This window comes from Oryctolagus cuniculus, chromosome 1 (assembly GCF_051225735.1).
Source record: "Oryctolagus cuniculus isolate XC-2025 breed Fujian yellow rabbit chromosome 1, ASM5122573v1, whole genome shotgun sequence".
Taxonomy (NCBI): domain Eukaryota; kingdom Metazoa; phylum Chordata; class Mammalia; order Lagomorpha; family Leporidae; genus Oryctolagus; species Oryctolagus cuniculus.
Genome location: NC_142867.1, coordinates 18627613 through 18655229, shown reverse-complemented (window position 1 = coordinate 18655229; position 27617 = coordinate 18627613). Strand labels below are relative to the sequence as shown.

At 51.8% G+C, this 27617-nt stretch overlaps 2 protein-coding genes across 2 annotated transcripts; one reads left to right on the top strand and one right to left on the bottom strand.

The window, feature by feature from the left end:
- The first annotated feature begins 961 nt into the window (after nucleotides 1-961).
- On the top strand, nucleotides 962-20669 carry DDB2 (damage specific DNA binding protein 2). The gene is made up of 10 exons (XM_002709089.5): nucleotides 962-1250; nucleotides 2379-2515; nucleotides 3285-3476; nucleotides 16393-16538; nucleotides 17714-17813; nucleotides 17902-18079; nucleotides 18336-18478; nucleotides 19660-19824; nucleotides 19977-20022; nucleotides 20311-20669. Exons 1-10 carry the CDS (start codon nucleotides 1124-1126, stop codon nucleotides 20358-20360), a joined length of 1284 nt encoding a protein of 427 aa, XP_002709135.3. The 5' UTR covers nucleotides 962-1123; the 3' UTR covers nucleotides 20361-20669.
- An 82-nt stretch (nucleotides 20670-20751) lies between these two features.
- Nucleotides 20752-27614, bottom strand: ACP2 (acid phosphatase 2, lysosomal). The gene is made up of 11 exons (XM_002709090.6): nucleotides 27487-27614; nucleotides 26842-26937; nucleotides 26438-26524; nucleotides 25085-25237; nucleotides 24879-24977; nucleotides 24710-24799; nucleotides 24149-24281; nucleotides 23412-23494; nucleotides 23207-23313; nucleotides 22934-23109; nucleotides 20752-21578 (listed from the first exon to the last, which is right to left on the bottom strand). The coding sequence occupies exons 1-11, from the start codon at nucleotides 27598-27600 to the stop codon at nucleotides 21445-21447; spliced, it is 1272 nt and encodes a 423-aa protein (XP_002709136.1). The 5' UTR covers nucleotides 27601-27614; the 3' UTR covers nucleotides 20752-21444.
- Between the last annotated feature and the right edge of the window lie 3 nt (nucleotides 27615-27617).

Below are 27617 nucleotides of genomic sequence, written 5' to 3'. Positions count from 1 at the left end.
GAGTGGCAAGGACCCACCTGCCTGACCTGCTGCTTCGTGGTGTGCGTTAGGAGGAAGCTGCAATCCAAGCAAAGCCAGGACTTGAACTCAGGCTTTTAGATAGGGGATATGTGTCTCAAGTGGTGTCTTAACCAGCACGTCAAACCCCCGCCCAGCATACTGAGTATTTTGAGCCGACAGCACCTGAACAAACAGCAGTGCAGGAAAGCCTCCTTCCCCTTTCTGCCTAACAGGAGGTCATAACATTTCCCATGAGGAACCAGGAAGAGAGAACAGTCTCACCACCAGGGACTGGGAGTCCACACTGAAAGGGACCTGGCCAAGCTAATCTTGCACTAGTCCCACCCACGTTTTTCTAGTTACTGCCTCACAGTTCACCGCCCCTAGCTCGAGCCTCGGTCACATCTCCACAGCTGAGTGTCCTCTGTGTAAGAAGAGACATGGCACAAGCCTTGGGCCTGACGGCCTCTTTGGGTCTTCATTTTCCTTTTAAAGTCTCCCAGGTACGTGCAAAAACATGAAATAGAAGGTCTGTGCGCTCTCCCGTTAATCCGTGCCACGTTGGTTTAAATCTTGGGCCCCAGCGACGCCGGCAGCGAGTCCTCCCCTACAGCATCCTGATCAGCCTTATCCCTAGACGGGGCGGGTAGCAAGCAGCAAGGCTGAAGGTGTGGCTGGCTCAGCGGCCGCCGTTACTTTCCGTATTGGCCGAAACAGGGAGAGTTCTGGTCACTTTTGTGTTTTGGATCGTGTCCGTGTTACTATCTGTGTTCAGACATGAGCGGTTATGCAACGCGCGGCGCATCACAGAGGAGACATCCCAATCTCCAAGAAGAAAAAAAGAAAAACCCAGACGCCTGCCGGAGAGCGGAAGCTCCGCCCTTCACGCTCTTCCAATCGCCGCGCACGTCCCGCCTTCCCGGAAGGGGCGTGTCCCTCTGAGAGGGGCGGAGCCAGAGTCAGAACCAAACAAGCTCCGGGCATGTTTGGCGGGAAGTTGGCTTAGTTGGGCTACCTGTAGCCGCGGGGGTTTCGGGCTCCCCTCTTTGCCTCTCCCGGCAGAGGCTTTTCAGTCCTCCCTCCGGGATCCCTGCATAGGACGCCCTTTCGCACGGGCGGCGCGATGGCTCCCAAGAAACGCCCAGAAGCCCAGAAGCCCCTCGAGGTTGTGCTGCGCCCCCGGAGCAAGAGGAACCGAAGTCCCCGAGACCCAGAGCCCGAGGCCAAGAAGCTGAACGTCACGGGCTGCGGTACTGCCTGTGCTTGCGGCTTTAATGCTTCCGCCATTCGGGGGGCCCAGGCCGGAGTGGGGGATGGCTCCGGGGTTCCTGGGGCAACCCCAGGGATCGGTGCCTCAGGCTGTGCTTTTTGCCTGCAGGCCCTTTGGCGCCGGGGAGCTGAGGTTTAAAGAGCCTCCCTCCTTGCCAGGAGGAGGAAACAGATGAGCCCCCCTTCCAGTCCTTGTCTGTCTGAGGCGTTTTACACCCTGAAGGCTGCCTAAGTAATCTACCTCTCCTGGCGCGGCGGGTGTCTAGTTCTGTGGCCTTGGTTTTAGCTGGGACAGCCTCCTGTTGCCTTCCTTAGAAAGCTCCATCTCTGAGGTTTCCTGGGGTTTGAACTTGGGGCTGTAAGGGGTAATGGGGGAACCCAAGACTGGGGCAGGGGGTTGCGGATAACGTGGTTTTTGTCCTTGAGAAGAAACAAGAGGTTGTCAAAAAGACCCATAGAGACTGAATCTGCAGATACAGTTAGATAATCATCTAGAGTCGTCTACTTCCTGTTCTAAGTTGATGTCACCTCTACACTATTTTAATCCAGCATTTAAAGTGACATCTTTTTGGAGACAATCACTTGCATTCTGCTGTCCAAAAACCATTTTTGTTGTGTGTTATATGTGATTTTGTTTTATTTTATTCTGGGGAGAGTCAGAGAGCTCCCAGCCACTGGTTCACTCCCCAAATCCCTGCAACAGCTGGAGCTGGGCCAGGCCAAAAGCAGGAGCCAGGAACCCCCCATCTGGGTCTCCCAAGTGGATGGCAGGGACCCCACTACTTTGCAGTTTTAAAATTGGCACCCAACCCCATCTACACTGGGAGGAGTTCTACAGTGCACTTTATTCCTGTGTGTTTCTTTGCCTCAACCCTCAGGAATCTTGCAAGATCATACTTAGTTCTACTTCAGAATTAACGGTTTTGGGGAAGGGACTGAGTCCTACTATTTCTTGTGCCGGGTGAAGTAGATAAACAGACCATGGGAAAGCCCGGAGGTGATGAGACCGGGTGGCTCTAGTGACTGCTACAACAGGACCGCCTGAGATTTTACCAGAAAAGCCTTTCCTGAGACTGGAGGGGAAAGTATGTCTCTGCTCTTCTTGGCAGCTCCTGGCAGAAGATCTGACTCAGACTGCCTCCCGGCGGGGTTGCCCGGCCTGCAGGACCCGCAGCCCTGCAGCAGCCTTGTCAGGGCCTTGCACCAGCACAGGCTGGGCAGAACCGCCTGGCCATCGCTGCAACAGGTGGGTGTTTCCCGGCTGGTGTGCTCCAGGGTTTGCATGGTATTTTGTTTTGTTTTTTGGATGCTTCCAGAATTGGTTTTTGTCAAAGTGGTCAGATCACCTCCCCGCCCCCCCCACCCGTGGTGGTGACGGGCCCGCTGGGAGCTCAGCTAGATAGAAAAGTCTTAGATTATAAAGGTCCCAGTGGAATGCACCTCTGCCCCTTTGCTTTCCAAGAGTAGGTCACGTATGTTGCAAATATTTTCATGTACAGGGCCAGGCAGTTACTTTTCCTTTGGGGGTGGGGGGGGATTGGGCCCTCAGGCTCATCTGTGAAGGCAGAGATTGGCACTTTACCAGTTTGCCTGGGACTTGGTGTGTGTGCGTGTGTATGTGTGTGTGGGGGGGGAGGTTGTGTTTAAGATTTGTTTATTTATTTGAAAGACAGAGTTACAGGAAGAGAGAGAGAGAGAGAGAGGGCCTGCATCTGCTGGCTCACTTCCCAAATGGCTGCACAGTCAGGCCTGGGCCGGACTGAAGCCAGGAGCTTCTTCCCTGTCTCTGACATAGGTGGCCGGGGCACAGGCATTTGGACCATCCACTGCTGACTTCCCAGACACAGTAGCAGGGGTCTGGATCGAAAGTGGAGCAGCCAGGACATGAACCAGCACCCATATGGGTTGGCGGCATTGCTGGGGGTAGCTTAAACCGCTACAAGACTTGGTAGTTTGGTTGCATAACCCCAGGACTTGGGTTTTAATTCAGCTTGATTCTTTTCTCTCTGCGGCAGGGTCTCCAGCAGTCCTTTTTGCACTCTCTGGCTTCTTACCGGATATTCCAAAAGGCTGCCCCATTTGATAGGAGGGCTACCTCCTTGGCCTGGCACCCGACTCACCCCAGCACCCTGGCAGTGGGTTCCAAAGGGGGAGACATCATGCTGTGGAACTTTAGGGTAAAGGACAGACCCACCTTCATCAAAGGGGTAAGCTTTCTCCTTGCTAAAGACGGGTTTGTTACAGGAATGAAAGGAATGTTGGCATCACCCAGTAAAGAGATGATTGGGGTTGAACGTTACTGGGCATTGTCAAACGCAAATGTGTACATGGTGTGGCACTCAAATATTAGTTGAATGCCTGCCCTTGAAATATTAAAAGGTATAGACTATTGCTCACCCATAGAATCTGACCTCTTTTCTTCACTTCTGTGGTTTAACCACACCATCTATTTCTATCCCTGAAAGGTGGGGGGGCGGGGGGCGGATTCTCTGCACTTGCTGTTTCCTGTGGCGTGCCCTTGCTCTCGGTCTCTTCATGGCTGACTCCTCATCATTCAGGTACCTGCTTAGCGCACTTCAAGGGGGCTTTCACTCACCGTCCAACTCATTAAGTAGCCCCTCCCCCCAGTCCTTCCCAGGATCCTCACTGCTTCATCTTTCCCCCAAAACGTCCGTCACTGTCTGAATTATTTCACTTATTCGTAATGTCTTTGTTGCATGAGGGCTGGGGGACCTTGTCTTTCTGGCTCACCGCCGTGTCCTCAGTGCCTAAAATCATGCTTTGGATTTGTTGAATGAATGAGGGGCTTGAAGTATAACTGGATGGAGGGGGTGGATATGTGCAAGATAACAAACAATTAGATGCTAAGCGCTACAGAACGCCCTTTGGATTAGAGTTGATGGAGAAGGCTTCAGGGATGAGTGAGGAGTGAAGCGCCATGCTGAGATAAGCGGGGAGGAGGGCAGGCAGAGTTTGGCATACAGCTTTTTGATGGCATCTAGTGGTTACTGTCAGTTGCTGAAGGGTGAGTATGTTGGCCTCTCCAGGATTGTTTAGCTTGCCCAGCTGATGTGAGATGTGACACTCTGGGGTTTCAAGCAGGAGTCACAAGCTCATAGGCCTCAAGAAGCCAAACAGAAAAGAAAAAAAGTGAATGATGGGTGAGTGTGGTGGTAGGGGGGGTGGTACACTGGAGGTGGTCGCCGTGCAGGAATGTGGATCCTATGATAGTAGATATTCTTCAAATAAAGTCTGAAATCCTGTTTTTTTTTTTTATGAAATATCCTGATTTTTTTTTAACTTTTATTTAATGAATATAAATTTCCAAAGTACGATTTATGGATTACAATGGCTTCCCCCACATACCGTCCTTCCCACCCACTACCCTCCCCTTTCCCACTCCCTCTCCCCTTCCATTCACATCAAGATTCATTTTTGATTATCTTAATATACAGAAGATCAGCTTAGTATACATTTAGTAAGGATTTCAACAGTTTGCTCCCACACAGAAACATAAAGTGAAAAATAATAGATGATTTTTTTTAAATGATGATGAAATCAGATCAGACCTATTGTCATGTTTAATCCCAGTGAGAGTCAAGTTGGGAGTTGATTTTTTTTTTTTTTTTTTTTTTTTTTTTTTTTTTTTACAGAGGATCAGTTTAGTATACATTAAGTAAAGATTTCAACAGTTTGCACCCCCATAGAAACACAAAGTGAAATATATTGTTTGAGTACTCGTTATAGCATTAAATCTCAATACACAGCATATTAAGGACAGAGATCCTACATGAGGAGTAAGTGCACAGTGACTCCTGTTGTTGACTTTACCAATTGACACTCCTGTCTATGGCATCCGTAGTCTCCCTATGCTCCAGTCATGAGTTTCCAAGGCTATGGAAGCCCTCTGAGTTCTCCGATTCTTATCTCGTTTAGACAAGGTCATAGTCAAAGTGGAGGTTCTCTCCTCCCTTCAGAGAAAGGTACCTCCTTCTTTGAAGACCTGTTCTTTCCACTGGGATCTCACTCGCAGAGATCTTTTGCCAGAGTGTCTTGGCTTTCCATGCCTGAAATACTCTCATGGGCTTTTCAGCCAGATCCGAATGCCTTTAGGGCTGATTCTGAGGCCAGAGTGCTATTTAGGACATCTGCCATTCTATGAGTCTGCTGAGTATCTCACTTCCCATGTTGGATCACTCTCCCCTTTATTTATTCTATCGGTTAGTGTTAGCAGGTACTAGACTTGTTTATGTGCTCCCTTTGACTCTTAGTCCTTTCATTATGATCAATTGTGAACTGAAATTGATGTAAATAGGATAAAATTTACCATCTGAACCAGTTTTAAGTGTGCACTTCAGTGGCATTCAGTGAATTGTATAACTAGTCCTCAGAACTTCAGGATGTTGAGACCGAATGCAATTAAACCCACGTCTGCCTCGGCTCGCCATTGTCCAGCTGTGGTTTAGAGGTGGGGGAGATGAGCCAGAGCCCAGGAGAAGGTCTCTTAAGTGGAGGGGTGTGGAGAGCGGCCCATCAGAAAATGCCGGGTATGGCAGGCTTGGGTGGCTGGGATTCAGGGTTGTGAGATTGGTGTTGAAGAAACAAGGGCCAGAAGCCAGAAGAAAGGCAGCCAGGGAGGTGCCGTGTGCAGAGCTAATGAGGCAGGTGCCCTCCGGAGGGCAGCTTTAGAGGGAGGGCAGAATCCAGAGCTCATGCAGGAAGAGATTTATTTTTACCCAGGTTTGAGGACGTGGAGATAGAAGTGTAGCCGAAGCCTGGAGTGGCAAGAAGTGTAAGATGTCCTGGGAAAACGCCTCCTGGTTGAAAGGGGGTGACAGCTGCTCTGAACTTGGGCCAGGCAGAGCCTGCTTTTGTTCTGCATCACCGTGTACGACAAAGCGCTTGTCCCTCAGGTGTTCTCACACGGGGATGGACCTGGATGCGGGTGTTTGAACTTTGTGACGTGGCAGGGAGCTGGGCTGGAGCAGAGGAAGGGTGTCCTGGTTCCGAGGAGCACTGTTCTGAGCTCCCAGGGGCTGACAGCGGAAAGTTGGTTTCCAGCCAGTTACCGAAGGAGCAGCTGTGCTACCTTGTGTCACTTCTGTTGTCATCCTGACCCTGGCTCTGCTCTTTACGTCTGTCAGGTTCTTGGCAAAGGAACATGTATTGTATGTATTTTCAAAATGAAGACAGCTTTATTTTATTCTTATTATAAAGACAGTCTGTGCACATCATAAAAATTCAAGCCATACAGAGAGAAGTGTAAAGAAAATAAAGATGATCCACATTTCCCATTTTTAGCATCTTAGGTACATGCATGCACTATTGCATGTGCTCATACTTCCGTTTTGCTATTACCGAATGTATCCTACCCTAGAATCTGTGGGGTTTATTTTTTATATCAGATGTTCTGTGATACCAGAGAATGAGCATTTTTAAAAATCATGTAATTTTTTTTTTTTTGGTAATTCCTTTGGTTTTGATATCATGGTAATACTCACCTCATAAAATAAGTTGGGACGTGCTTCCTTCTGTTTTCTGGGAAGAATTTGGTTGGTATTCTTCTTTACATTTCTGTAAAAACTGGGTCTGGCATTGTGGTGTGATGGGTAAAGCCACTGTCTGCAATGCTGGCATCCCATGTGAGTGCCAATTCAAGTCTCAGCTACTCCACTTCGGATTCAGCTCCCTGCTAATGTGCCTGCGACAGCAGCAGAAGATGGCCCAAGTGCTTGAAAACCCCACACCCACAAGGGAGACCAAGATAAAGCTCCTGGCTCCTGGCTCCGGACTTTGGCCTGGCCTAGCCCTAGCTGTTACAGCCATTTAGGAAGTGAACCAAATGGTTCGTTCTCTCTCTCTCTCTCTCTCTCTCTCTCTCCTTCTCTCTCCTTCTCTCTTCCTCCCTCCTTCCCTCCCTCCCTATTTCTCTCTTTATAACTTTGCCTTTCAAATAAATCTTTTTTTTTTTTTTTTGGACAGGCAGAGTGGACAGTGAGAGAGAGAGAGAGACAGAAAGGTCTTCCTTTGCCGTTGGTTCACCCTCCAATGGCCGCCGCGGCCGGCGCGCTGCGGCCGGCACACCGCACTAATCCGATGGCAGGAGCCAGGTACTTATCCTGCAGGAGCCAGGTACTTCTCCTGGTCTCCCATGGGGTGCAGGGCCCAAGCACTTGGGCCATCCTCCACTGCACTCCCTGGCCACAGCAGAGAGCTGGCCTGGAAGAGGGGCAACCGGGACAGAATCCGGTGCCCCGACTGGGACTAGAACCCAGTGTGCCGGCGCCGCAAGGCGGAGGATTAGCCTAGTGAGCCGCGGCGCCGGCCCTCAAATAAATCTTTAAAAAATATTTATTTATTTATTTGAAAGGCAGAGTGGCACAGAGAGAGAGAGAGAGTGAGAGAGAGAGATCATTCACCTGCTGGTTCACTCTCCAAATGGTTGCAACAGCCAAGGCTGGGCCAGGCTAAAGCTGGGAGATAGGAACCCAACCACCTGGGCCATCATCCACTGCCTCCCAGGCAAATTAGCAGGAAACTGGATCAGAAGTGGAGTTGGGGAAGTGGTGGTGTTGTGGTGGTACAGTAGGTTAAACTACTGCTTGTGACACCAGCATCCTATATCAGAGCACTGGTTCCAGTTCTGGCTACTCCACTTTTTATCCAGTTTTCTGCTAATGTCCCTGGAAAGGCAGTGGAAGATGGCTCAAGTGCTTGGGCCCTTGCTACCCATGTAGGAGACCAGGATGGAGTTCCTGGCTCCTGGCTTTGGCCTGGCCCAGACCTAGCTCTTCTTGGGGAGTGAACCAGTGGTGGAAGATTCTCTGTCTCTCCCTCTCACTGTTACTTTGCCTTTCGAATAGATAAATAAATAAATCTTTAAAAAAAAAAAAAAAGGAACATGAATAGCGAGTAGCCAGGACCCTAACCAGTCCTATGATAAGGGATGTAGGTGTCCCAGTTGATCTGCTGTGCTACAATGCCCACCCTTCTTCTTTAAAATGTTTTTGTAGAATTCACTAGCAAAGCTATTTGAGCCTGGAGTCCCCCCCCCCCCCTTTTTTTTTTGACAGGCAGAGTGGACAGTGAGAGAGAGAGAGAGAGAGAGAAAGGTCTTCCTTCTCCATAGGTTAACCCCCTAATGGCCGCTGCGGCCAGTGTGCTGCGGCTGGCGCACCTCGCTTATCCGAAGCCAGGAACCAGGTGCCTCTCCCAGTCTCCCATGTAGGTGCAGGGCCCAAGCACCTGGGCCATCCTCCGCTGCACTCCCGGGCCACAGCAGAGAGCTGGACTGGAAGAGAAGCAACCGGGACAGAACCCGGCACCCCAACCGGGACTAGAACCCCGTGTGCTGGCGCCACAGGCGGAGGATTAGCGCATGGAGCCGGGGCACCGGCCTCTTTCTTTCTTAAATTATATCTTTAGGTAGAATGACATAGAGGGAACTGAGCGTATTTTAACATTTATGTGTATATGACTATGAGGCCATCACAATTAAAATAATAAGTAGGGGGTAGGTGTCTGGCCTAGGAGCTGAGATGCTTGTGTCCCGTGTTGGAGTATGTGGATTCAGTTCCTGGCTCTGGCTCCTGTTTCCAGCTTCCTGCCAATTCAGACCTTGGGAGGCAGCCGGTGAGGGCTAAAGCGGTTGAATCCCTGCCACTCCCATAGTAGACCTGGATTGAGTTCCTGGCTTCAGGCTGCTCCAGGCCTTGCCTTTGTGTGCCTCTGGGAGTGGGCCACAGGTGAGAGCTCATATCTTTTCTGTCTCTCTGCCTCTCAAATTGAGTTGAAAAATAAAATTATGAACATGTCCATGACCCCTAAAAGCTTCTTCGTGCCCCTTGGTAATCCATCCCTCTCTGCCATCTGTTTTTCCCTGGAAACTGCTCATCCGTTTTCTATCCCTGTGGATTAATTTGCATTTTATAGAATTTTATATGAGTGGAAGGCGTACCTACTTTTTTGGATCTAGCTTCTCTCCCTCTATATGAGATTGATCTACATTTGTGTGCATACCAGTAGTTTTTCTTTCTCAATAGTGTTGCATTCGGTTGATACACTACCATTCATCCTTTGCCTGCTGAAGAACATTTGGATTTTTTCCAGTGTTTTAACTGCTACAAATAAAGCTGCTATGTACATTCATATACAAGTATTTGTATGTTTATATGTTTGCATTTTGGGAGGTAAATAACTGGAAGTAGAATGACTGGTTATAGGGTAAGAATCTATAAGCAATATCTTTTAAATGAGAAAAATACTTGTATTTACTCACTTACTGCCATTGCCAATGCTTTTCATTCTTTTATGTAATCCAGATTTCCTTTTGCTAACAATTTCCTTCTGCCTGAAAAATTCCTTTAACATTTTTTCCTTTTTTTTTAAGATTTTTTTTTTTTTTTTTTTTGACAGGCAGAGTGGACAGTGAGAGAGAGAGACAGAGAGAGACAGAGAGAGAAAGGTCTTCCTTTGCCGTTGGTTCACCCTCCAATGGCCGCCGCTGCAGCCGGCGCACCGCGCTGATCCGATGGCAGGAGCCAGGAGCCAGGTGCTTTTCCTGGTCTCCCATGGGGTGCAGGGCCCAAGCACCTGGGCCATCCTCCACTGCACTCCCTGGCCACAGCAGAGAGCTGGCCTGGAAGAGGGGCAACCGGGACAGAATCCGGCGCCCCAACCGGGACTAGAACCTGGTGTGCCGGCGCCGCAAGGTGGAGGATTAGACTATTGAGCCACGGCGCCAGCTTAAGATTTATTTATTTATTTGAAAGGCGGAATGATAGAGAGATAGCTCTTCAGTCCAGTAACTCACTCCCCAGATGCCCATAACAGCCAGGGTGAGGCCAGGCCAAAGCCAAAGCCAGGAACCCTATCTGGATCTCCCACATTGGTAGTAGGAGCCCAACTACTTGGGCCATAATCTGCTATCTCCCAGGCACAATCACACGAAGCTATATTGGTAGCATGGAATAGCCAGGACTTAAACTGGCACCATCGTATGGGATGCGGGTATCCCAAATAGTGGGGTATCCCAAAATGGGGGGAGGGCGGGGATGGAGACTTTTAACATTTCTTACAATGCAGGTTGGTTATTGATTAATTTTTTTCAAGATTTTATTTTATTTATTTGAAAGGCAAAGTTAGAGGGAAAGGAGGATACAGAGAGAGAGAGAGAGAGAGAGAGAGAGAGAGATCTTCCATCTGCTAGTTCACTCCCCAAATGACTGCAATATGGGGGGCTGGGCCAGGCCAGAGATAGGAGTCAGGAGCTTCATCCTGGTTTTCCACATGGCTGCAAGGGCCCAAGGACTTTAGCCATCTACCACTGCTTTCCCAGGTGTGTTAGCAGGGAGCTGGTTTGGAAGTAGAGCAGCCAGGACACAAACTAGCATACATATGGAATGCCAGCATCGCAGGCAGTGGATTAACCTGTTACGCTACAATGCTGGCCCTGAATTCTTTCTATTTTTGTTTGCCTGAAAAAGCATTTTGGGGGAAGATAATTTTTTGCTGGTTTCATGGTGTGTGTGTGTTTTTTTTTTTTTTTTACGATTTTTTTTTTTATTTATTTGAAAGACAGAATTACAGAGAGAGGTAGAGACAGAGAGAGAGGTCTTCTATGCGCTGGTTCAGTACCCAGATGACCACAATGGCTGGAACTGCACTGATCCGAAGCCAGGAGCCAGGAGCTTCTTCCAGCTCTCCCACATGGGTGCAGGGGCCCAAAGACTTGGGCCATCTTCTACTGCTTTCCCAGGCCATAGCAGAGAGCTGGATTGGAAGAGGAGCATCTAGAACTAGAACCGGTGCCCACATGGGATGCCAGCACTTCAGGCTAGGACGTTAACCCACTGCACCACAGCACCAGCCCCAGTTTTTTTGTTTTTTAAAGATTTGTTTATTTTATTTGAAAGGCAGAGTTATAGAGACAGAAAGAGGGAGAGAAAGAGAGAGAGAGGTCTTCCATCTGCTGGTTTACTTCCCAAATCAATACAATGGCCAGAGCTGGACCTGTGTGAAGCGGAGCCAGGAGCTTCCTCCAGGTCTCCCACATGGGTGCAGGGGCCCAAGCATCTTCCACTACTTTCTCAGACACATTATCAGGGAGCTGGATCAGAAATGAGGCAGCTGGGACTCAACTGGTGTCCATATGGGATGCAGGCACCGCAGGCAGTGGCTTTACCTGCCCTGCCACAGCACCAGCCCTGGGCTCATGGTTTTTTAAAAATTAATTATTTGTAATGTATTTCTTAATTGACTAATTATTACATGTATTTATCATGTACATGTTCAGTTTCTTTCTTTCAGCACTTTAAAGATGATTTCTTACAAGAAATCTGCTATCATCCTTATGTTCTATGTGATTTTTTTTCTTGGATGCTTTAAAAATGATTATTTAGTGCCTTGATGTGGCATTCTGTATATTTCTTCTGAGTCATTGAGCTTTGATCTCCGAGTTTATAGTTGTCATCAAATTTGGAAGTTTTTAGGTTATTACTTCTGCATTTGTCCTCCTCTCCCCCTCATCTTCAGGGATGTATATATATACGTATATGTATGTATATGTTAGGCTGCTAGATGTTGCCATATAGATCACTGGCACACTGGTAATTTTTTTCCTCTGCCTCCTTTATTCTTCTTGTGTAGTTTTTTTTTTATTAAGTACATTTTTGGCCATTTTCTTTTCATATATGTACATATTATTCAAGAGGCAGAGAGATAGATGGAGATAGAAAGATAGAAAGATCCTATTAGCTGGTTCATTCCCCAAATGACTGCAGTGGCCAGGGCCATAGCCTGGGACTGGAAATGCTACCCAGGTCTCCCATGTGGGTGACTGAAACCCAACCACTTGAGCCATCTCATGTTGTATAATTTCTATTGCTGTATCTTCAAGTTCATTGATCCTCTTTAAAAAAAAATTAGTTATTTGAGAGGCAAAATGAGAGAGAGGAAGAGACAGGTATCTTCCATCCATTGGTTTGCTCCCCGGATGTCCACAACAGCCAGGACTGAGCCAAGGACTCCATCTAGGTCTCCCACCTGGGTGGCAGGGGCCCAGGTGCTCAGGCTGTGTGGTCTTGTTCTTGATCATAGAATTTTTTTTAAGATCTATTTTATTTATTTGAAAGACAGAGTTACAGAGAGAGGTAGAGACAGAGAGGTCTTCCACCCGCTGGTTCACTCTCCAGATGGCTGCAGCGTTCAGAGCTGAGCTGATCTGAAGTCAGGAGCCAGGAACTTCTTCTGAGTCTCCCACATGGGTGCAGGGACCATCTTCTACTGCTTTCCCAGGCCATAGCAGTGAGCTAGATTGGAAGAGAAGCAGCCGGGACTAGAACCGGTGCCCATATGCCCACTGTGCCGCAGCGCTGGCCCCATAGAACGTTTTTACTACATAAGACTTTTGCTACTGCTTATTATGGTAAAGTGGACATAACAGAATTCATCATGAAAATCATTTCTAAGTGTACAACTGTACAACTGTACAGTGGTATTTCGTACATCCCTGTTGTATGCCACTATTGTCACTGTTTCCAGGTTTCTCATCATCTCAAACAGAAACTGCCTATTATAAACAAAAACTGGCCCGGCGCTGTGGCATAGAAGGTTAAGTCTCCGCCTCTGGCACTGGCATCCCATATGGGCTCCAGTTCAAGTCCTGGCTTCTCCGCTTCCAGTCCACCTCCCTGCTAATGCACATGGGAAAGAAGTGGAGGAGGCCCAAGAATTTGGGTCCCTGAACCCACTTGGTTCAGAAAAAGCTCCTGGCTCCTGGCTTCAGCCTCGCCCAGCCTTGGCAGTTGCAGCCATCTGGGAAGGGAACCAGCAGATGGAAGATCCTTGTCTTTCTGTCTCTCCCTTTCATTCTGTAACTCTTTCAAAGAAAGAAATAAATACTTTTTAAAAAATATTCTCTATCAGGTTAAATAAATTCCGTTTTTATTCCTAGTTTGCCAAAAGTTCTCACAAGTGATAACTGAATTGCATCACCTTTTTTTGCATCTATTGAGGTCATATGCTTTTTTCCTGTTTGTTCTATTAATGTGGTCGACTGCACTGAATTTTTTTTTCGTGGCTCATTAGTTACATTCCATTTTTTCATTACAGTTTTTTCATTTTTACTTTTACAATTATATCGTTAGTGGCCGATGCCGCGGCTCAATAGGCTAATCCTCCACCTAGTGGCGCCGGCACACTGGGTTCTAGTCCCGGTCGGGGCAGCGGATTCTTTCCCGGTTGCCCCTCTTCCAGGCCAGCTCACTGCTGTGGCCCGGGAAGGCAGTGGAAGATGGCCCAAGTGCTTGGGCCCTGCACCCCATGGGAGACCAGGAGAAGCACCTGGCTCCTGGCTTCGGATCAGCGCGGTGCGCCGGCCACAGCATGCCAGCCGTGGCGGCCATTGGAGGGTGAACCAACGGCAAAAGGAAGACCTTTCTCTCTGTCTCTCTCTCTCTCTCACTATCCACTCTGCCTGTCCAAAAAAAAAAAAAAAAAAAAAAAAATTATATCTTTAGCAACTGATACTGCCTTTTTTAAAAAAAAAAGTTATGATAGCAAACAATATAACATTTACCGTCTTATGTATCTTCCATCCACTGGTTACTATATTACCTATTTTTAAGTGCAGTTTGGTAATTACTTATTTTATTTGAAAAGTGGAGCTACAGAGAGAGAGAGGGAGAGAGAGACACACACACAGATCTTCCATCCACTGGTTTGCTTTCCAGACGTCGACATGAGCTGGGGCTTGAGCAGGCCAGGTTGGGAGCCAGGGACACAATCCAGGTCTCCCATGTGGTGGCAGGAGCCCAGTTATTTGAGCCATCACCACTGTCTCCCAGTGTCCATATTAGGAAGCCGGAATCAGGAGCTGGGAGCCTGGAATTAAAGCCAGGCACTGCAGAGTGGAAATGCAGGCATCTCGGCTGTCATGTTACCCTCTGGGCTGAGGATCATTTTATTTGTGAGCTTTAGGAGATCTTTTATATGTTCAGAATATTACCTCTGAATCAAATATACAATTCTCGAGCCTTTTTTAGTTTCCCCCCTTCCATTCTGGATCTTTTCCATTGATGCCTGATTGATTTTTCCTATTTAACCAAACCTGGCATTATTGGAATGAACCCACTTGGTCATAGTGTGTTTATCCTTTTTAAATGTCACTGGATTGAATTTGCTGATATTTTATATAGGACATCTGTATTCTCTTCATATGTAAGAGTGGCCAGTACTTTGATATGTCCTTGTCAGATCTGGGTAACAAGGTTATACTGACATCATACACTTGGGAATTATGCCCTGTTTTCTAGTCTGTGGAGAGTTTAAGAGTGGTATCTCGGGGCCAGCGATGTGGCACAGCGTGTTAAAGCCGCCGCCTGCAGTGCCGGCATCCCATATGGGTGCTGGTTCAAGTTCCAGCTGCTCCTCTTCCAATCCAGCTCTTTGCTATGGCCTGGGAATGCAGTACAAGATGGCCCAAGTCCTTGGGCCCCTGTACCCACGTGGGAGACCCAGAGAAGGCTCCTGGTTCCTGGCTTCGGATCAGCGCAGCTCCAGCTGTTGTGGCCATCTGGGGAGTGAACCAGCGGATGGAAGACCTCTCTCTCTGTCTCTACCTCTCTCTGTAACTCTTTCAAATAAATAAAATAAATCTTAAAAAAAAAAAAAAAAAAAAAACTCGTTAAAAAAAAAAAGAGTGGTATCTCTTCCTCTTTTTCATCTTCTTCCTCCTCCCTTTCCTTCCTGAACAGTCGAAACCAGAAGTCATTAAATGGTAGACTCAAGCAGGACCAGTATTTACATAGTGGGGAGGCCTCGGTGGTCTGGTGGCAGCCGAGACGGACATCAGTGCGGGTGGTGGCAGGTGGCAGCTCAGCAAAGATTCAGGGCTCCCAGACTGGGTGACGGGTAGAGGGAAGGTAGTGGTGGACCGGCATGGAGTAGTGGAGGCTGATCCAGCGGCGAGAACAGATTGTCTTACGAGCAGCAAGGCTTGGTAGGCTGTGAGCACTGATGCCGATGGTGTTAGAGGGATGGAACCTGTTGACGTGGTTGTTGGATAGGAGACCTTGCCCAGGTCTATGAGGCCAGGGTAGCATAAAGAGGAGTGAAGGAGCTCTGAGAGAGTGAAGTGTTTAACAAAACAGTGTGTGGGATATAATAAGTACTTACTGTGGCCCAGCCATTGGTAGTGTGGTTGTTTTCGTCTTCCTTGTCTGCAAAAGCAGGAAGGGGGACGGATCTGACTCTTGCCCTCCTTATCCTGCCGCCAGTGCGAGCTGAAGCTCTTCCAGAAAGAGCGCGTGGGAGCGGCACCCTGGCACAGCCGTGCCGCACTGCGCTGCCTCAGCAACCAGTGCCAGGGGCTCCGAGGCCGCACACTATGCACGCATTTCTTTCTTTCTTTATTTTCTTCAGATTTTATTTTTTATTTATTTGAAAGGCAGAGTTAGAGAGAGAGGAGAGAGAGATCTCCCATTTGCTGGCTCCCTCCCCAAATGGCCACGATGGCCAGGGCTGGGCCAGGTGGAAGCCAGGAGCCAGTAGCTTCTCCCAGGTGTCCACATGGGTGCAGGGGCCCAGGCACTTGGGCCATCCTCTGCCGCTTCCCTGGGCGCATTAGCAGGGAGCTGGATCAGAAATAGAGCAGCCGGGTCTCAAACTGGCGTCCAGATGGGATGCCAGTGTTGCAGGCAGAGGCTCACTGTGCTATGCCACAACACCGACCCTGGGACTTATCTCTGTGATATTCTGTGCAGGCAGCTCTAGTGTTGGGGAACAGATTAGTGGGTGCCAGAGGTTTCGGGGTGAGGGGGAGAGTGTGACTACAGTGGGAAAGCAGAGCACTAGGGAGTTTTGGGGGTGATAGTGTGTTCTACATCCTGATTTTGGTGTTGGTTATTCAAATCTGTACATGGGTTAAAATTCATAGACCTGTATACCAAAAGTAGTCAGATTTATTGTGTGTGAATTTTAAAAAGCACACTGTGGAGACAGCACCTTGGGGTCTGGGTGTCGGGACCGACTGGCGTTTGTGTCAAAGCACAGTCCACGTGCCCAGGCCTGGTTCCTCGCTTCCGGCCCCTCATCACTCACTGGCTTTTTCCTTCCTCGTGTTAGATTGGAGCTGGAGGGAGCATCACTGGGCTGAAGTTTAACCTTCTCAATACCAACCAGTTTTTCGCCTCCTCAATGGAGGGAACAACTAGGCTGCAAGACTTTACAGGCAACACCCTCCGAGTTTTTACCAGCTCAGACACCTGCAAGTGAGTAGCCGAACTAGCATGGCAAGGGCTTCCAGCTCCAGGTGTAGTCCTGGCGAGAGCATCCTGACCCCGCTTCTGTTACCTGCACCTGGCCAGGAGGAACGAGAAGGCGTTCGCCACTTTCCACCCCTCCTTCCCTTTCTCAAACTCTGGCTACTCTGACTGCCGTCCAGGTGGGCTCCTGCTTTGGGAAGGTGTTCTGGAGCCTCGGCTCTTCTCGGCTTTTCTCTAAGTCACACCTGTGTTAGGCTCGACCTTGGCTGTCACGAGACAAGTCAACGTGGTGGTGGCCCAGGGTGGAGCAGGCACTTAGGACTTCAGACGCAATTCCTTCTGTTCGTTGGCGGGTGAGGAACTCACCAGTTCCTTGGTGGAAGCTTCAATGGATCCAGTAGTGTCCAAAAAGTGCTCCGGGCTCCCCAAGAGCAAGGGGCTGGAGGAATTAAAAATGCAGGTCCCTCCGCGTTCTAGCCAGAGACCCAAGTCTAGCTGCTCCCTAAGGAGTTAAGTGAGGGGCGGGGTCTGACAGCTAGCACTGGGTTTCCTGGGCTGCCCCACAGGGACAGGTGACTGGCTAGACTCAGCTCCATGTTAGTCTTCCACAAGAAACCCTCTCGCTTAAAGATCCTGAAGGGGAACGACCAAAAGGCAGACTAGCGTGGCTCTGAGGGTTCAGGGGAACAGATGTGCATCTGGGCTGCAGGTCGTGTGTGCTTTACCCTAACTGCTCAGAAGGGGGCAGACATTTCTTTCCGGCCAGCTCTGAGGAGCACAGCTGGGCAGTTTCTGCTTGGCGTGTCTTCTCCTTTAGCCCCAAGCTGGAGAGGGAAGGCAGAGAAAGGAGACTGAGGTTCTACCAGCTGTGGGGCCCAGCTAGCCAGGAGGCTTGCCTTAGGGCCCGAGGTCTCACTGCGTCTGGGACTCTCCCTGGCTCAGGACGCTAGGCCCGGCAGAGACTGGACACATTTTGGAGCCCCCCTCACCCTCATTCCCTCTGTTTGGCTGGTAGACAAGACTGAGTGTTCTTCCTGGGAATCCATGGTAAGACAGATACTTCATTCATTCAACAAATATTTATTGAGCGCCTGCCGTGGGTTAGGCCCAGGAGCTGCAGCAGTGAGTTAAAGGACCTCTCTCTGGCCCCAGGAATCTCACAGTACAGTCTCTCCTTCCAGCGTGTGGTTTTGCAGCCTGGACGTGTCTGCCAGAAGCCGAGTGGTGGTCACAGGAGACAACATGGGGCACGTGTTTCTGCTGAACATGGACGGTAAAGAGGTGCGTGCTCTGAGCCCTGGGCGCGCCTTCACTCCCCTCCCCCCACCTCAGTTCTCTGTCCCCAGCTGAGCCGGGCTCTCCTCTGCAGCTCTGGAATCTCCGAATGCACAAAAAGAAAGTGACCCATGTGGCTCTGAACCCGAGCTGCGATTGGTTACTGGCCACAGCCTCCGTAGACCAAACAGTGAAAATCTGGGACCTGCGCCAGGTTAGAGGGAAAGCCAGCTTCCTCTGCTCGCTGCCACACAAGCATCCTGTCAACTCAGGTGTGAACCCCACCTGTCTCAACACTCCGGGGCCTCCTGGGAAGTGTGGAAGCCGCTAGGCCGACCCTTTCTCCCCAGTGTCTCAGATCTCCTGTGGGCTACTGAGTTTCTAGAATTCTTCTGCTCACAGCCCTGGTTCACCTCTGCCCTTTCCCCCCATCTCAGAGGTGTCAGAGGGAGGGTGCCCCCGCGAGAAGCGGCCCGACGGGGGTGGGGCTTCCGGTTTCTGCAGCTTAGGTGCTTGTCACTTCGCCAGCCTGCTTCAGTCCTGACGGAGCCCGGCTCCTGACCACGGATCAGAAGAATGAGCTCCGGATTTACTCTGCCTCCCAGTGGGACTGCCCCGTGGGCCTCATCCCGCATCCTCACCGGCACTTCCAGCACCTCACTCCCATCAAGGTGAGTGACGGAGTGACGAGAACGCGCAGAGGGAGCGGAGAGCGTGGGGACGGACCAGGTCTGCCCAAGGTGGGGAGGGGGCAGGCGTGAGAGCCTGCAGCTCCAGACCTCTTCTTGCCCCAGCAGACAGTCTCTCAGCCTTTCGGCGCTCTCTGTTCCTTTTATGCCACGTTTGCAAGTCCAGTTGGTGGGCCGTCTTTTGTCTCTGAGAAGCTGTCTCCCTCAGGAGTTTCAGCCCAGCCCTGACCTGTGAGCATGTGCAGAATGCTGAGCTTCTGCCCTGCCCTCTCGGTTTCAGTTAGCCGTGTGTGTGGGTCCACAAACTAACCTTCACCTTCTTAGTTTGTCTTGCAGGTTTAGGTGGCTTCTAATAATAGAAATAAGTCCCTTCCTTTCCCATTTTGGATCTCCGTTTCCTCATCTGTAAAAAGGGAATAATAGTATCTAACTGATAGGGTTGTTGTGAGGATGAATCAGTGTACTTAAAGCACTTGGCACCATGCCTAGCACCGGGTGAGTACTCAGAAAATGATGACCGCTTAGTACCGCACGTACCTCAAATCATATCCAAGCACCTACTAAGGAATCCCAAGAATCCTTCCCCAGCTGGTGTTCTTGTTAATCCATCTGTCCTGATCTGCCGCCTCGTATCCAGCCAGGCCAACCCGCCGTCTGTGATTAGTGGTACCATTTCTTCCTTCCTGCTAACCACATCTTTGCTCCTTCAAAACTTCCTTGAGAAATTGTATCAGGAAAATCCCATCCAATTTGTGATTTCCAGATGAGTGGGGTAGGCTGAGCTACTGGAGTTCCTTTCCTTTTTCAGTCTTGAGTGATTTTACACACAGCTCCTGATTATCCACGCTGACGGAGGGGTGGCAGTGGGGTTACTTCAGATTTCTGTCCTAAGTAGTTCTGATTACCACAGGCCGTTCGCTTTGTTGTAGGCCTACCTGTTAACGCCTAGGCCAGGTTGATGTTGAAAGCGGCAGGAAGTGCAGGAGAGAAGGCCTCAAGGTGTCCAGGGGCCAGGGAGGCCAGTGGGGGATTAGAAGTCTGCAGTTGCACGTGGGTCACAGCGCCTTTGTTGCGGTGTTGGCTTGTTAGCAGCAAAGAATGGTTTTGATGTCCCTCGAGGGCGTTCTGTGTTTATTCCCCTGACTAGCCTCTCCGTCTTACAGGCAAGCTGGCACCCTCGGTACAACCTCATTGTCGTGGGTCGGTACCCAGATCCTAATTTCAAAAGTTGCGCTCCCTACGAACTAAGGACGATTGACATGTTTGATGGAGGCTCAGGGAAGATGATGTGTCAGCTCTATGACCCAGAATCTTCTGGGATCGTTTCGGTGAGACTCGGGCCCTCCAATACTGATGGGAGGAAGCAAGCATTCGATCTACCTCATTACTGACCCCAGTGACCCGGAGTTAGTCCTCTGTGCCCCGCCCTGTGCCTCCTGATTCCTTCACCCTGCTCATGCTGATACTCTTGTCTTTGCAGCTTAACGAGTTCAATCCCATGGGGGACACACTGGCCTCCACAATGGGTAAGTAGAAGCAGGACAGACCAGCCACGCCCGACCCTCCCTGCTCCGCCAGGTTCGGTGCAGAATAACCAGCTGGGCCCTGTCCATTTACCCCAGGGCTGCAGCCAGCACAGACCATTGGGAGACAGTCTCTTTGGCCTAGGCCTCCCTCCCTCTTGTTTTGTCTTGGTCATGGTAGTGCCTGGATGCTGTCCTGTCCCCTAGTATTTACTCACTGGACCCTAGGTTCTCAGGGCCAGCCCCAAGCCCTCAGAGATGGATAACGGAAGGCATTCTCACTTCTCTTAGGTTATCACATTCTCGTTTGGAGCCAGGAAGAAGCTGGGGCACGGAAATGAGTGATGTTAAAGGTGTGGGGCAAGCATCCGCTTGGAGCCTACAAACGGGGACAAGCCTGGCGGGAAGAGGCGGCACTTTGTCAAAGGGCCAAAAGGATCCGAATCTGCGGGTTGGGGCAGGGGCACTGTGGGACTGGCACACAGGCATGTTACTGTACTTGGAGAGCTGGTGACCCAGCCCTCCGAGGGGCTCTGTCTGGCCGGAGCCCAGCGACCTTTCTCCTCTCTGGTGTGTGGCGGGTGAGTGATCAGGGAGTGCTGTTTGATTTGTGCTCACCGTTGGCAGCCAATAAAACCATTCCCACCTGAGCTGTCGAGGAAATCTTCCAGCACTGACCTGGTCAGAGGGCTCCTGGGGTCCAGGAATGAAGAAAAGGCACAGAACCAGCGCTCAAAGTCCACAGCTTTCATTCTCCGGGAGCTGCCTCCGCGGGTCCAGCTCGCAGCCTGCACTCACCTCAGGCCCCTGGAAACCCCAGCCCAGCTGAGGGAGAACACTTCTTGATTCTGACGGTCCACTGCCCACCCACCGCCCGCACCCTCCCAAGTACAGTCCCAGCATCCTTTGATCTGCTTGCGCTCAAGGGTACCAGGAACACTGTCTGACTAATGGTGGCTTCAGCCCGACAAAGGGAAACCTGTTTAGGTCAGCTGCTTCCTTGGTAGCTGATGAGTGTACCCCCAGCACTGAGAGGCAAGACTGTCCTCTGAGCCATCTGCCAAAGATTCCAGGCTGGAGGGGAGCGAGCGGGGCAGATCAAGCACCAACTCCTTCCGGTTTTTATCCCAGGCCCTGCGTGAAACCTTAGTAGTTGTCTATGTCTCAGGTCCTTAGGAAGTACAGAAGAGGCAGGTCCTGCTTGGAGAAAGCCAATGTCCAGCACAGCATTTGGTAAACATCAGGCGTGTGAGTGCTGAGTGACAGATGCCATGGCTGAGCCAAGCTCCACTTGCTCATCTGGGCTGGGGTGATCACAGGGAGTTCCGACCCAGTCTCCTGTCCATGGGCCGGGGAGCAGCAAAGTCAGGAGCAAGGGCCAGCCCACCTCCCCTAGGAGGCGGAGGGAAGGGGGCTGAGTGGTTGTCAGGCATGGTCCTCCCCATCGGCGACGTGGTGGTAGCCAGGAGGCTGGGCCTGCATCCGGAAGAGGACAGTGAGGAGCAGCACTATGAGAAGGAAGAGGATGGAGCCACACACAGCCAAGGCCACGATCACCTCTGGGCAAGGGGGAGGAAAGAAAAGTCAAGTCAGTGTGCATCCAGCAAAGATGTAAGCACCTGCCACAGGCCAGGCACGTATTCAGATACACAGGAGACGCATGGGCCGAGGTGGCCGGGACAGTCCCTCTGCCCTCATGGAGTTCACATTCTAGGAGAGGAGATCTAATAAAGAAGCGATGATAGGAACGGTAGGTTAGGGACAGATGCCAGAAGGGAGAACACAGTAAGGCAGGTCAGTCAGCGAAGGCATGGCTGAGGAAGTGAGGATTTGAACAGACCCAGAGTCAGTGCCTGGGACACACAACAGAGGTGACCTGGGGCAAGGACAGGAAGCAACCACAAGAGGCTCTGACCTAGGATCAGCAAGCCAGGGAGGGGGCTGAGAACCCAGTGAGTAGGGCCTGGAAGGCCAGGATAAAGACCTTGGGTTTTACTCCCTACACATCTGGAAGACCTGAAGGAGGACAGGGACGTCAGCTGACTTAGAGACAACAGGAAGCTTTTCAGTCCTGGCAGGAGCATGGAGTAAGGGGTCCGAGCTACCAGTGGGTTGGTGTGGGGTGTGGGAAGGGTATTCACGGGAACTCCTAGGTTCTGCCATGCAACAAGGAGACTGATGTGGCAGTCACTAAAATGAGGAAGCCTGGAGGAAGAGCAGGTTTTGGGGGAAAAGCATTTCATTTTAGACAGCTGGCTCTGAGGTGTCTTGTTTGACAACATAAAGACCTCAAGCTGGCGGCAGGATCTACATGTAGCTTGGGGGGGACGTCATGAGTCTGCAAGTCAGAACACAAGATGAACTCGGCATGGTGGTGGTGCACAAAGCAGAGGCCCAAGACATCAGCCAGGTTCGAAGCCTGGGCCAGCACTCGTTTAGTGGGGGAAGGAAATCACTAAGGAAACTGCCTGGGAGTTAGGATAAAAACTGGGGGAGCCAAGAAAGCATTTAAGGCCAGAGTGACCAATTACGGAATGCTGCTGGAAAAGAAGCTAAGAATTGGTCACCTTGACAAGAGTGGTTTCAACGCAAGGGACAAACAGTGGTAGCTGATGAAAGATGGCAGGGGTCTGTCTGTTAGCTTTTGATCTGGGGGTGACCCCATAGAGGAGACACAGGCATCAGAAGTCCCTGTGGAAGGGAGAGAGACATGGAGTCTAAGTGGAGAGGTTGCCCCAAGTGGTGGCGTATCCCTACTGCTAGAGATGGGAGAACGAGAGGGCTCATATACGGCCTCACCTTGGGCTGGGAGGGGGAGGGAGGTGCCTGTGGTCGCCTGCTGCTCTCGCGCTCTGTGGGTGGGAGCTGAAGCTGGCCTGTGCCACAGCTAGTGTCGAGGCGGGCAGGGGCTCACCTGTATCTGCAGTCTGGCCTGCCAGCTGGCACTCCTGCTGCCAATCCTTGGGCACAATAGGCTCTGTGAGACGAAGGAAGTCCTGCAGGGGGCAGCGGTGAGGGCACCCCGGCAGGATCAGCGGCCAGGGGGCCTTGTTACTCTCATTCCGGAAGTACATCTCCACGGAGAAGTTCCTGAGGGCCGACAGGAGGCGACAGGGGCCTGTGACCGAGTCCTCGGCTGCCCTCAGTCACCAGGCAGGGGCACCTCCAGGCGACAGATTGCACTCACCCATTATCTTCCTGGTACAGTTCAAACATGTGACAGGAGGCGTAGGGAGCCTGTTTACCATTGTAGACATCCAGTGCCATCTGCAGGGCGACCAGTGTGGTGTCGTGCTGCAAGACAGAGGGGCTGCCCATCAGCACGGCCCCCCAGGACCCCTGGAAACCACACAGAAATCCAGCTCCCTGCTTGCTAGCACCCCGGAGCTTACCGCAGAGTAAACCAGCAGCTTAGGGAGTTGAGACGTGGTTGCCATTAGCGTCAGGTTCTTCCGTATCTGAGCCAGCAGGACTCCTGAGGGACAAAAGTCCCCAGCGTCAGTGGCTACAGCGTCACCGAGTCCTCACCAGGCTATCTGCGCCCCTCACCCTCTGCCAGTCCTGGTTCTGGCATCCACATAGAATTCTGAGCCCATGGGGACCATGCAGGAACTCTACACAAAGCCCCCTACTCTCTAGGAACTTCCATACTTCCAGGAGGAAGCAAGATAAAATAAGGGATCTCTATAAACACAGGCGTAGAAACACGCACATTTATTAACGAGCCATGAGGCCCTGCCCATATTTGAAGAATTACTCCAGTTTGGAAGCAATGTAATTTTTAAGCTTGCTTCAGAACGGTGGCTGTGTGCCAAGGTCACTGTCTAAGCAGACTCTGGGAGCTGCAGCTCAAGGGCCCCTGGGCGCCCAGACAGGTAATGGCCCCTGTGTGGCTCTCAGCCTGCTCTCAGGGTGGCCCTCGGTGTTCTCTGGAGGGTGGTCCTCACTTAGGAGACAGGACGGCTCTGATGGGAGAAACCTCGGATTCTGAATGGCAGAAAAGCAGAATGCAAGCCTGACTGGCCAAGGGCGAGGCATCAGGAGAAGTGGGGAGATGTAAGAAGCCCCCATAGCAGATTTTCCACGCCGGAGGTCCCAAGGGGTGTGACATGCTGCTCTCGCCACTCACCGCCCTGAAGCCTGGCCTTCTCCGCCTGCTCGTAGATCCCGAAGAGGAAGCGGAAGCTGAAGTCCTTTAGGCGGCTCAGGCGCTGCATGGTTTGGGGTGAGGCCCAGGGCGGCAGGAGCAGCCCGTGTGTTTGCTGTGTATCGCAGCAGCGGGCAGGTTAGCTCCCCAGGCCTAGGCCTGAGCCTCTCCTGGGGGCAGCTCTCTTCCCCCGGAGGGGAGGTGCCTGTGTGTGTGAGGCAGGGGGAGGAGAAGTGAGGTGGGGGCTGGGGCCGCTGCACGTGGCGGCCACTGTGGGGCTGCAGGGCCCAGGACAGGAAGCTCAGGCTGAAAAGGGGCACTCAGCAGAAAGGGTGGAGGGTGTGAACTGCTGACGGCCCAGAAAGCATTTCCCACTCAGGGGTCTGTTCTCACCCGCCAGGAAGTCCCCGTGTTTCACAAGCAGCGGCCTGGCTGGGCCTCAGTGGGAGTGGCAGGGTCCGGGCATGGGGTTCCACCGTCCCAGCCACCTGGGCTGCTGAGGGGCAGACAAGAGTCCCCACGCCCGGCACCCCAGCGGCTCACCTCACAGAAGAGCGTGTCGTAGACGTTCCAGACGGTCTCCAGCGTCACGTCCGTCAGCCCTGTCTCGTTGGCCACCATGTCCAGAAATTGCTACGGAACGTGGAGCCGGGGGTCAGCCCCGTCCTGGGGGAAAGGGCGGTCGGAGGGCCCCCACCTCAGCCCCACTCACTGCATTCTGGACGCTCTCGCTCTGGTACTCGGGTGTCTGGCGGGTTTCATTCTGTAGCTGCTCATAGCGGGGACAGGGGCCCAGTGGGAACTTCAGCAGCTGTAGGCCACAGAGGGGAAACAGGCAGAGAGGGAGTCCGGGGTCAGCAGGCCCACGGCCAGTGAAACGGTCCTGCCCCTCTCCAGGGGAGGGCTGGCCAGTCTTACCCTGTCCTCGGCGATGGGCACTGTGTGAACAGGGATCGGCTGCCATGAGATGTTGGGGTTGAAGCGCTGCACCCCGGTGGGCGGGAACAGCCCCGCCAGGTTGGCCTCTGCACTCATGAGAGTCCGGTCAAAGTCTGTGCTTCGCACATACACCTGCAAGAATGGCGACGTGAGACTCACCCGCGTGGGGCCCCATGGGGAGGACCTGCACCTGCCAGCTGCCCAGCAAATGGAAACCCCATCATGCATCTGGCCTTCCACATCTCTCAAGGCCCTGTCACCACTCTCAGGAACACACCCCGTGGGAACGAATCAAGTTCAAATGCCCCTTCTTCCTGGTCTAAAGTGCTTAGTCAGGAAGGCTCTCTGGCCTGTCCATCTGATTTCAAAACATCCAGACCAGGATCCCTGAGGGCAGGAACTGCATCCAATCACTCCCCACACCCCCTTCCATAAACTGGCTTAGAGACCAGTGAGAAAAACACAAGATAAGGAACAGAGAGAGTTGTTTGTGAAGAGGGAGGAGGAAACTGGGGCTCAAGATAGGGCTGGGGCTCAAGCTGGAGGCTTTTGCCAGCTGTGGCTGAGTGGTGGCCAGAGGAACAGCCCCTCCTGTCCCCGGGCTGGGGAAGGACCTGAGAGCCTTTATCTTGGCCCAGGCTGGCTTATCACATCACACTCTACACTCCTCTCTTTGATTTGCAGTTTCTGAAAGGCAGAGAGACAGAGGTCTTCCATCCGGTGGTTCACTCCCCAAATGCCCACAACAGCCAGGGCTGGGAACTCAGTCCAGGTCTTCCATCTGGATGGCAGGGACCCAAGCACTTGGGCCATCGTCTGCTGCCTTCCAGGGTGTGTGTGAGCAGACAGGTGGATCAGAAGCAGAGCCATGGCTCACACCCAGGCACTCCAATATGAGACGCAGGTGTCCAAAGCAGCGCCTTAACCACTGCACCAAATACCTGCCCTGCTCCACTACATTCTAAGCTCCACGAAGGCAGAGCTCCTATCTGTGTGGGGTCTGTACCACTGTGCTAGCCCAGTACTTGGCCCTTAATATTGTCAGTCCTCAACATGTCTTAGCTGCAAAGCCTGTTGTTCTGAATCAGAAACTATGCCAGGCCTTCCTGAACTCAGTGTGGACACTTGATCAGCTTTGCCTCTTCCCAGCCAAACAGGAGCAACTAGGCCTCTGGGAATGTGTTCTAGACAGTTATCAGCTGTTATGTCCTATGGGTGTAACCATAAACACGGGAGGGAGGTCAGAGTGTCGGCCTCACCCTTACGCTCCCTGAGGGCAGAGGTCGAGGACAACAGATCCCAATCCCCTTGCTCTTGAGCTCCCAGCCGTACCTCTTGCCGGTGGTAGGAAGTGTTCAAAAATCCGTGGTATCGCTGCCGCAGAGCCTGGCCCAGCTCCCAGTGTTGCAGCATCCCCTCCTGTGGGCAGACCCAAGGGTTAGAGGGCCCAGGGGGGAAGGGATGGCCCGCAAGTCCCGCGGAGTTTGGGGCGCTGCTTTCCAGGTTTCTGCCCAGCTGGAAGTGGGGGTGGGTTATCTGCTCCCTGAAGTCTTGTATCAAGTGGCCGGTGTGCACGGTGGAGTCCTAGTCACACAGTAATGGAAGGTGTGGAAATCTGCTCAAAGTCAGCGCCCAGGTGGGAAGCAGCACTGTAGGGGCCCCCGAGTTCCTGTAACCTGTTCCAGAGGTCACTCGTTCTACAGGTCATCTAAAGGGAGGGCTGGCTCCTGACCTACCTTGGTTAGTTGCCCAAAGCCCTGGGGCCATTCCTCTTCCTGATATGGGTCCTTGGGATATGTCTTCACTGGTGACCGGTCTCCGTGTCTGTACAGCTGACCAGAGAAAAAGACTTGACTTGATGGGAACACAGAGCCCACCTCTGCCCAATCCTGGGCAAGGAAGTCTCATCTCTCTGGGAAGCCTTAACACTCCCCACTGCCAGAGAGCCCAGTTCAGGAGTCAGTAACTTCCTCCAGGTTCCAGAGGTTCTAACTTGGCCAAGCCATACCACCAGAAACCACAGGCAAAGCCCAAGGCACAGGTGGAAAGGGAAAACAAACCAAAGCGATGCATGGTGTGGGGAAGCTGGGGTAAAAAAGGACACCAACAGCACGTCTTTGTGGTTGGTCTCTCAGCCACTCAACTACACCTCTGTCCCAGGGCAGACTCGACCTACCCTAAATACACAGGTCCTTCCCGGGACGCTCTGCCTCGCAAATAACCCAGGGCTCCTAAATCCTCCAGGCCAGTTGTCCTCTCGTAAACCAGCTCCCCGTCCTGGAGACCCTCGACCCCCAGCACAAGCTCTGCCCCTCCCTCCACCAGCAGGCCTTTGCCTTTCCAGCTGCGGCGAACCCTTTGGTGACTCTGTCTCTCATTACCAAAGTAACGAAGCGCAGACTCCGGCCCTGAGCAGGTGGCATCACAATCAGGTTCACGCCCAGAAGGACCTGGAGAAGAACCGCTCGGCTGCCGCCGAACGGTCTGCCCGCCATCACCGCTGTAGTCTGCA

Excerpts from the sequence above, each read along its gene's own strand:
- DDB2 (XM_002709089.5), top strand. The coding sequence starts at position 1,124 with ATGGCTCCCAAGAAACGCCCAGAAGCCCAGAAGCCCCTCGAGGTTGTG. Across the intron at positions 2,516-3,284 it reads CCTGGCCATCGCTGCAACAG|GGTCTCCAGCAGTCCTTTTT; the intron begins GTGGGTGTTTCC and ends TCTCTGCGGCAG. Across the intron at positions 16,539-17,713 it reads ACCAGCTCAGACACCTGCAA|CGTGTGGTTTTGCAGCCTGG; the intron begins GTGAGTAGCCGA and ends CTCTCCTTCCAG.
- ACP2 (XM_002709090.6), bottom strand. The coding sequence starts at position 27,600 with ATGGCGGGCAGACCGTTCGGCGGCAGCCGAGCGGTTCTTCTCCAGGTC. Across the intron at positions 23,314-23,411 it reads AGCTGCTGGTTTACTCTGCG|CACGACACCACACTGGTCGC; the intron begins GTAAGCTCCGGG and ends TCTGTCTTGCAG. Across the intron at positions 21,579-22,933 it reads AGGCCAGACTGCAGATACAG|AGGTGATCGTGGCCTTGGCT; the intron begins GTGAGCCCCTGC and ends CCCCTTGCCCAG.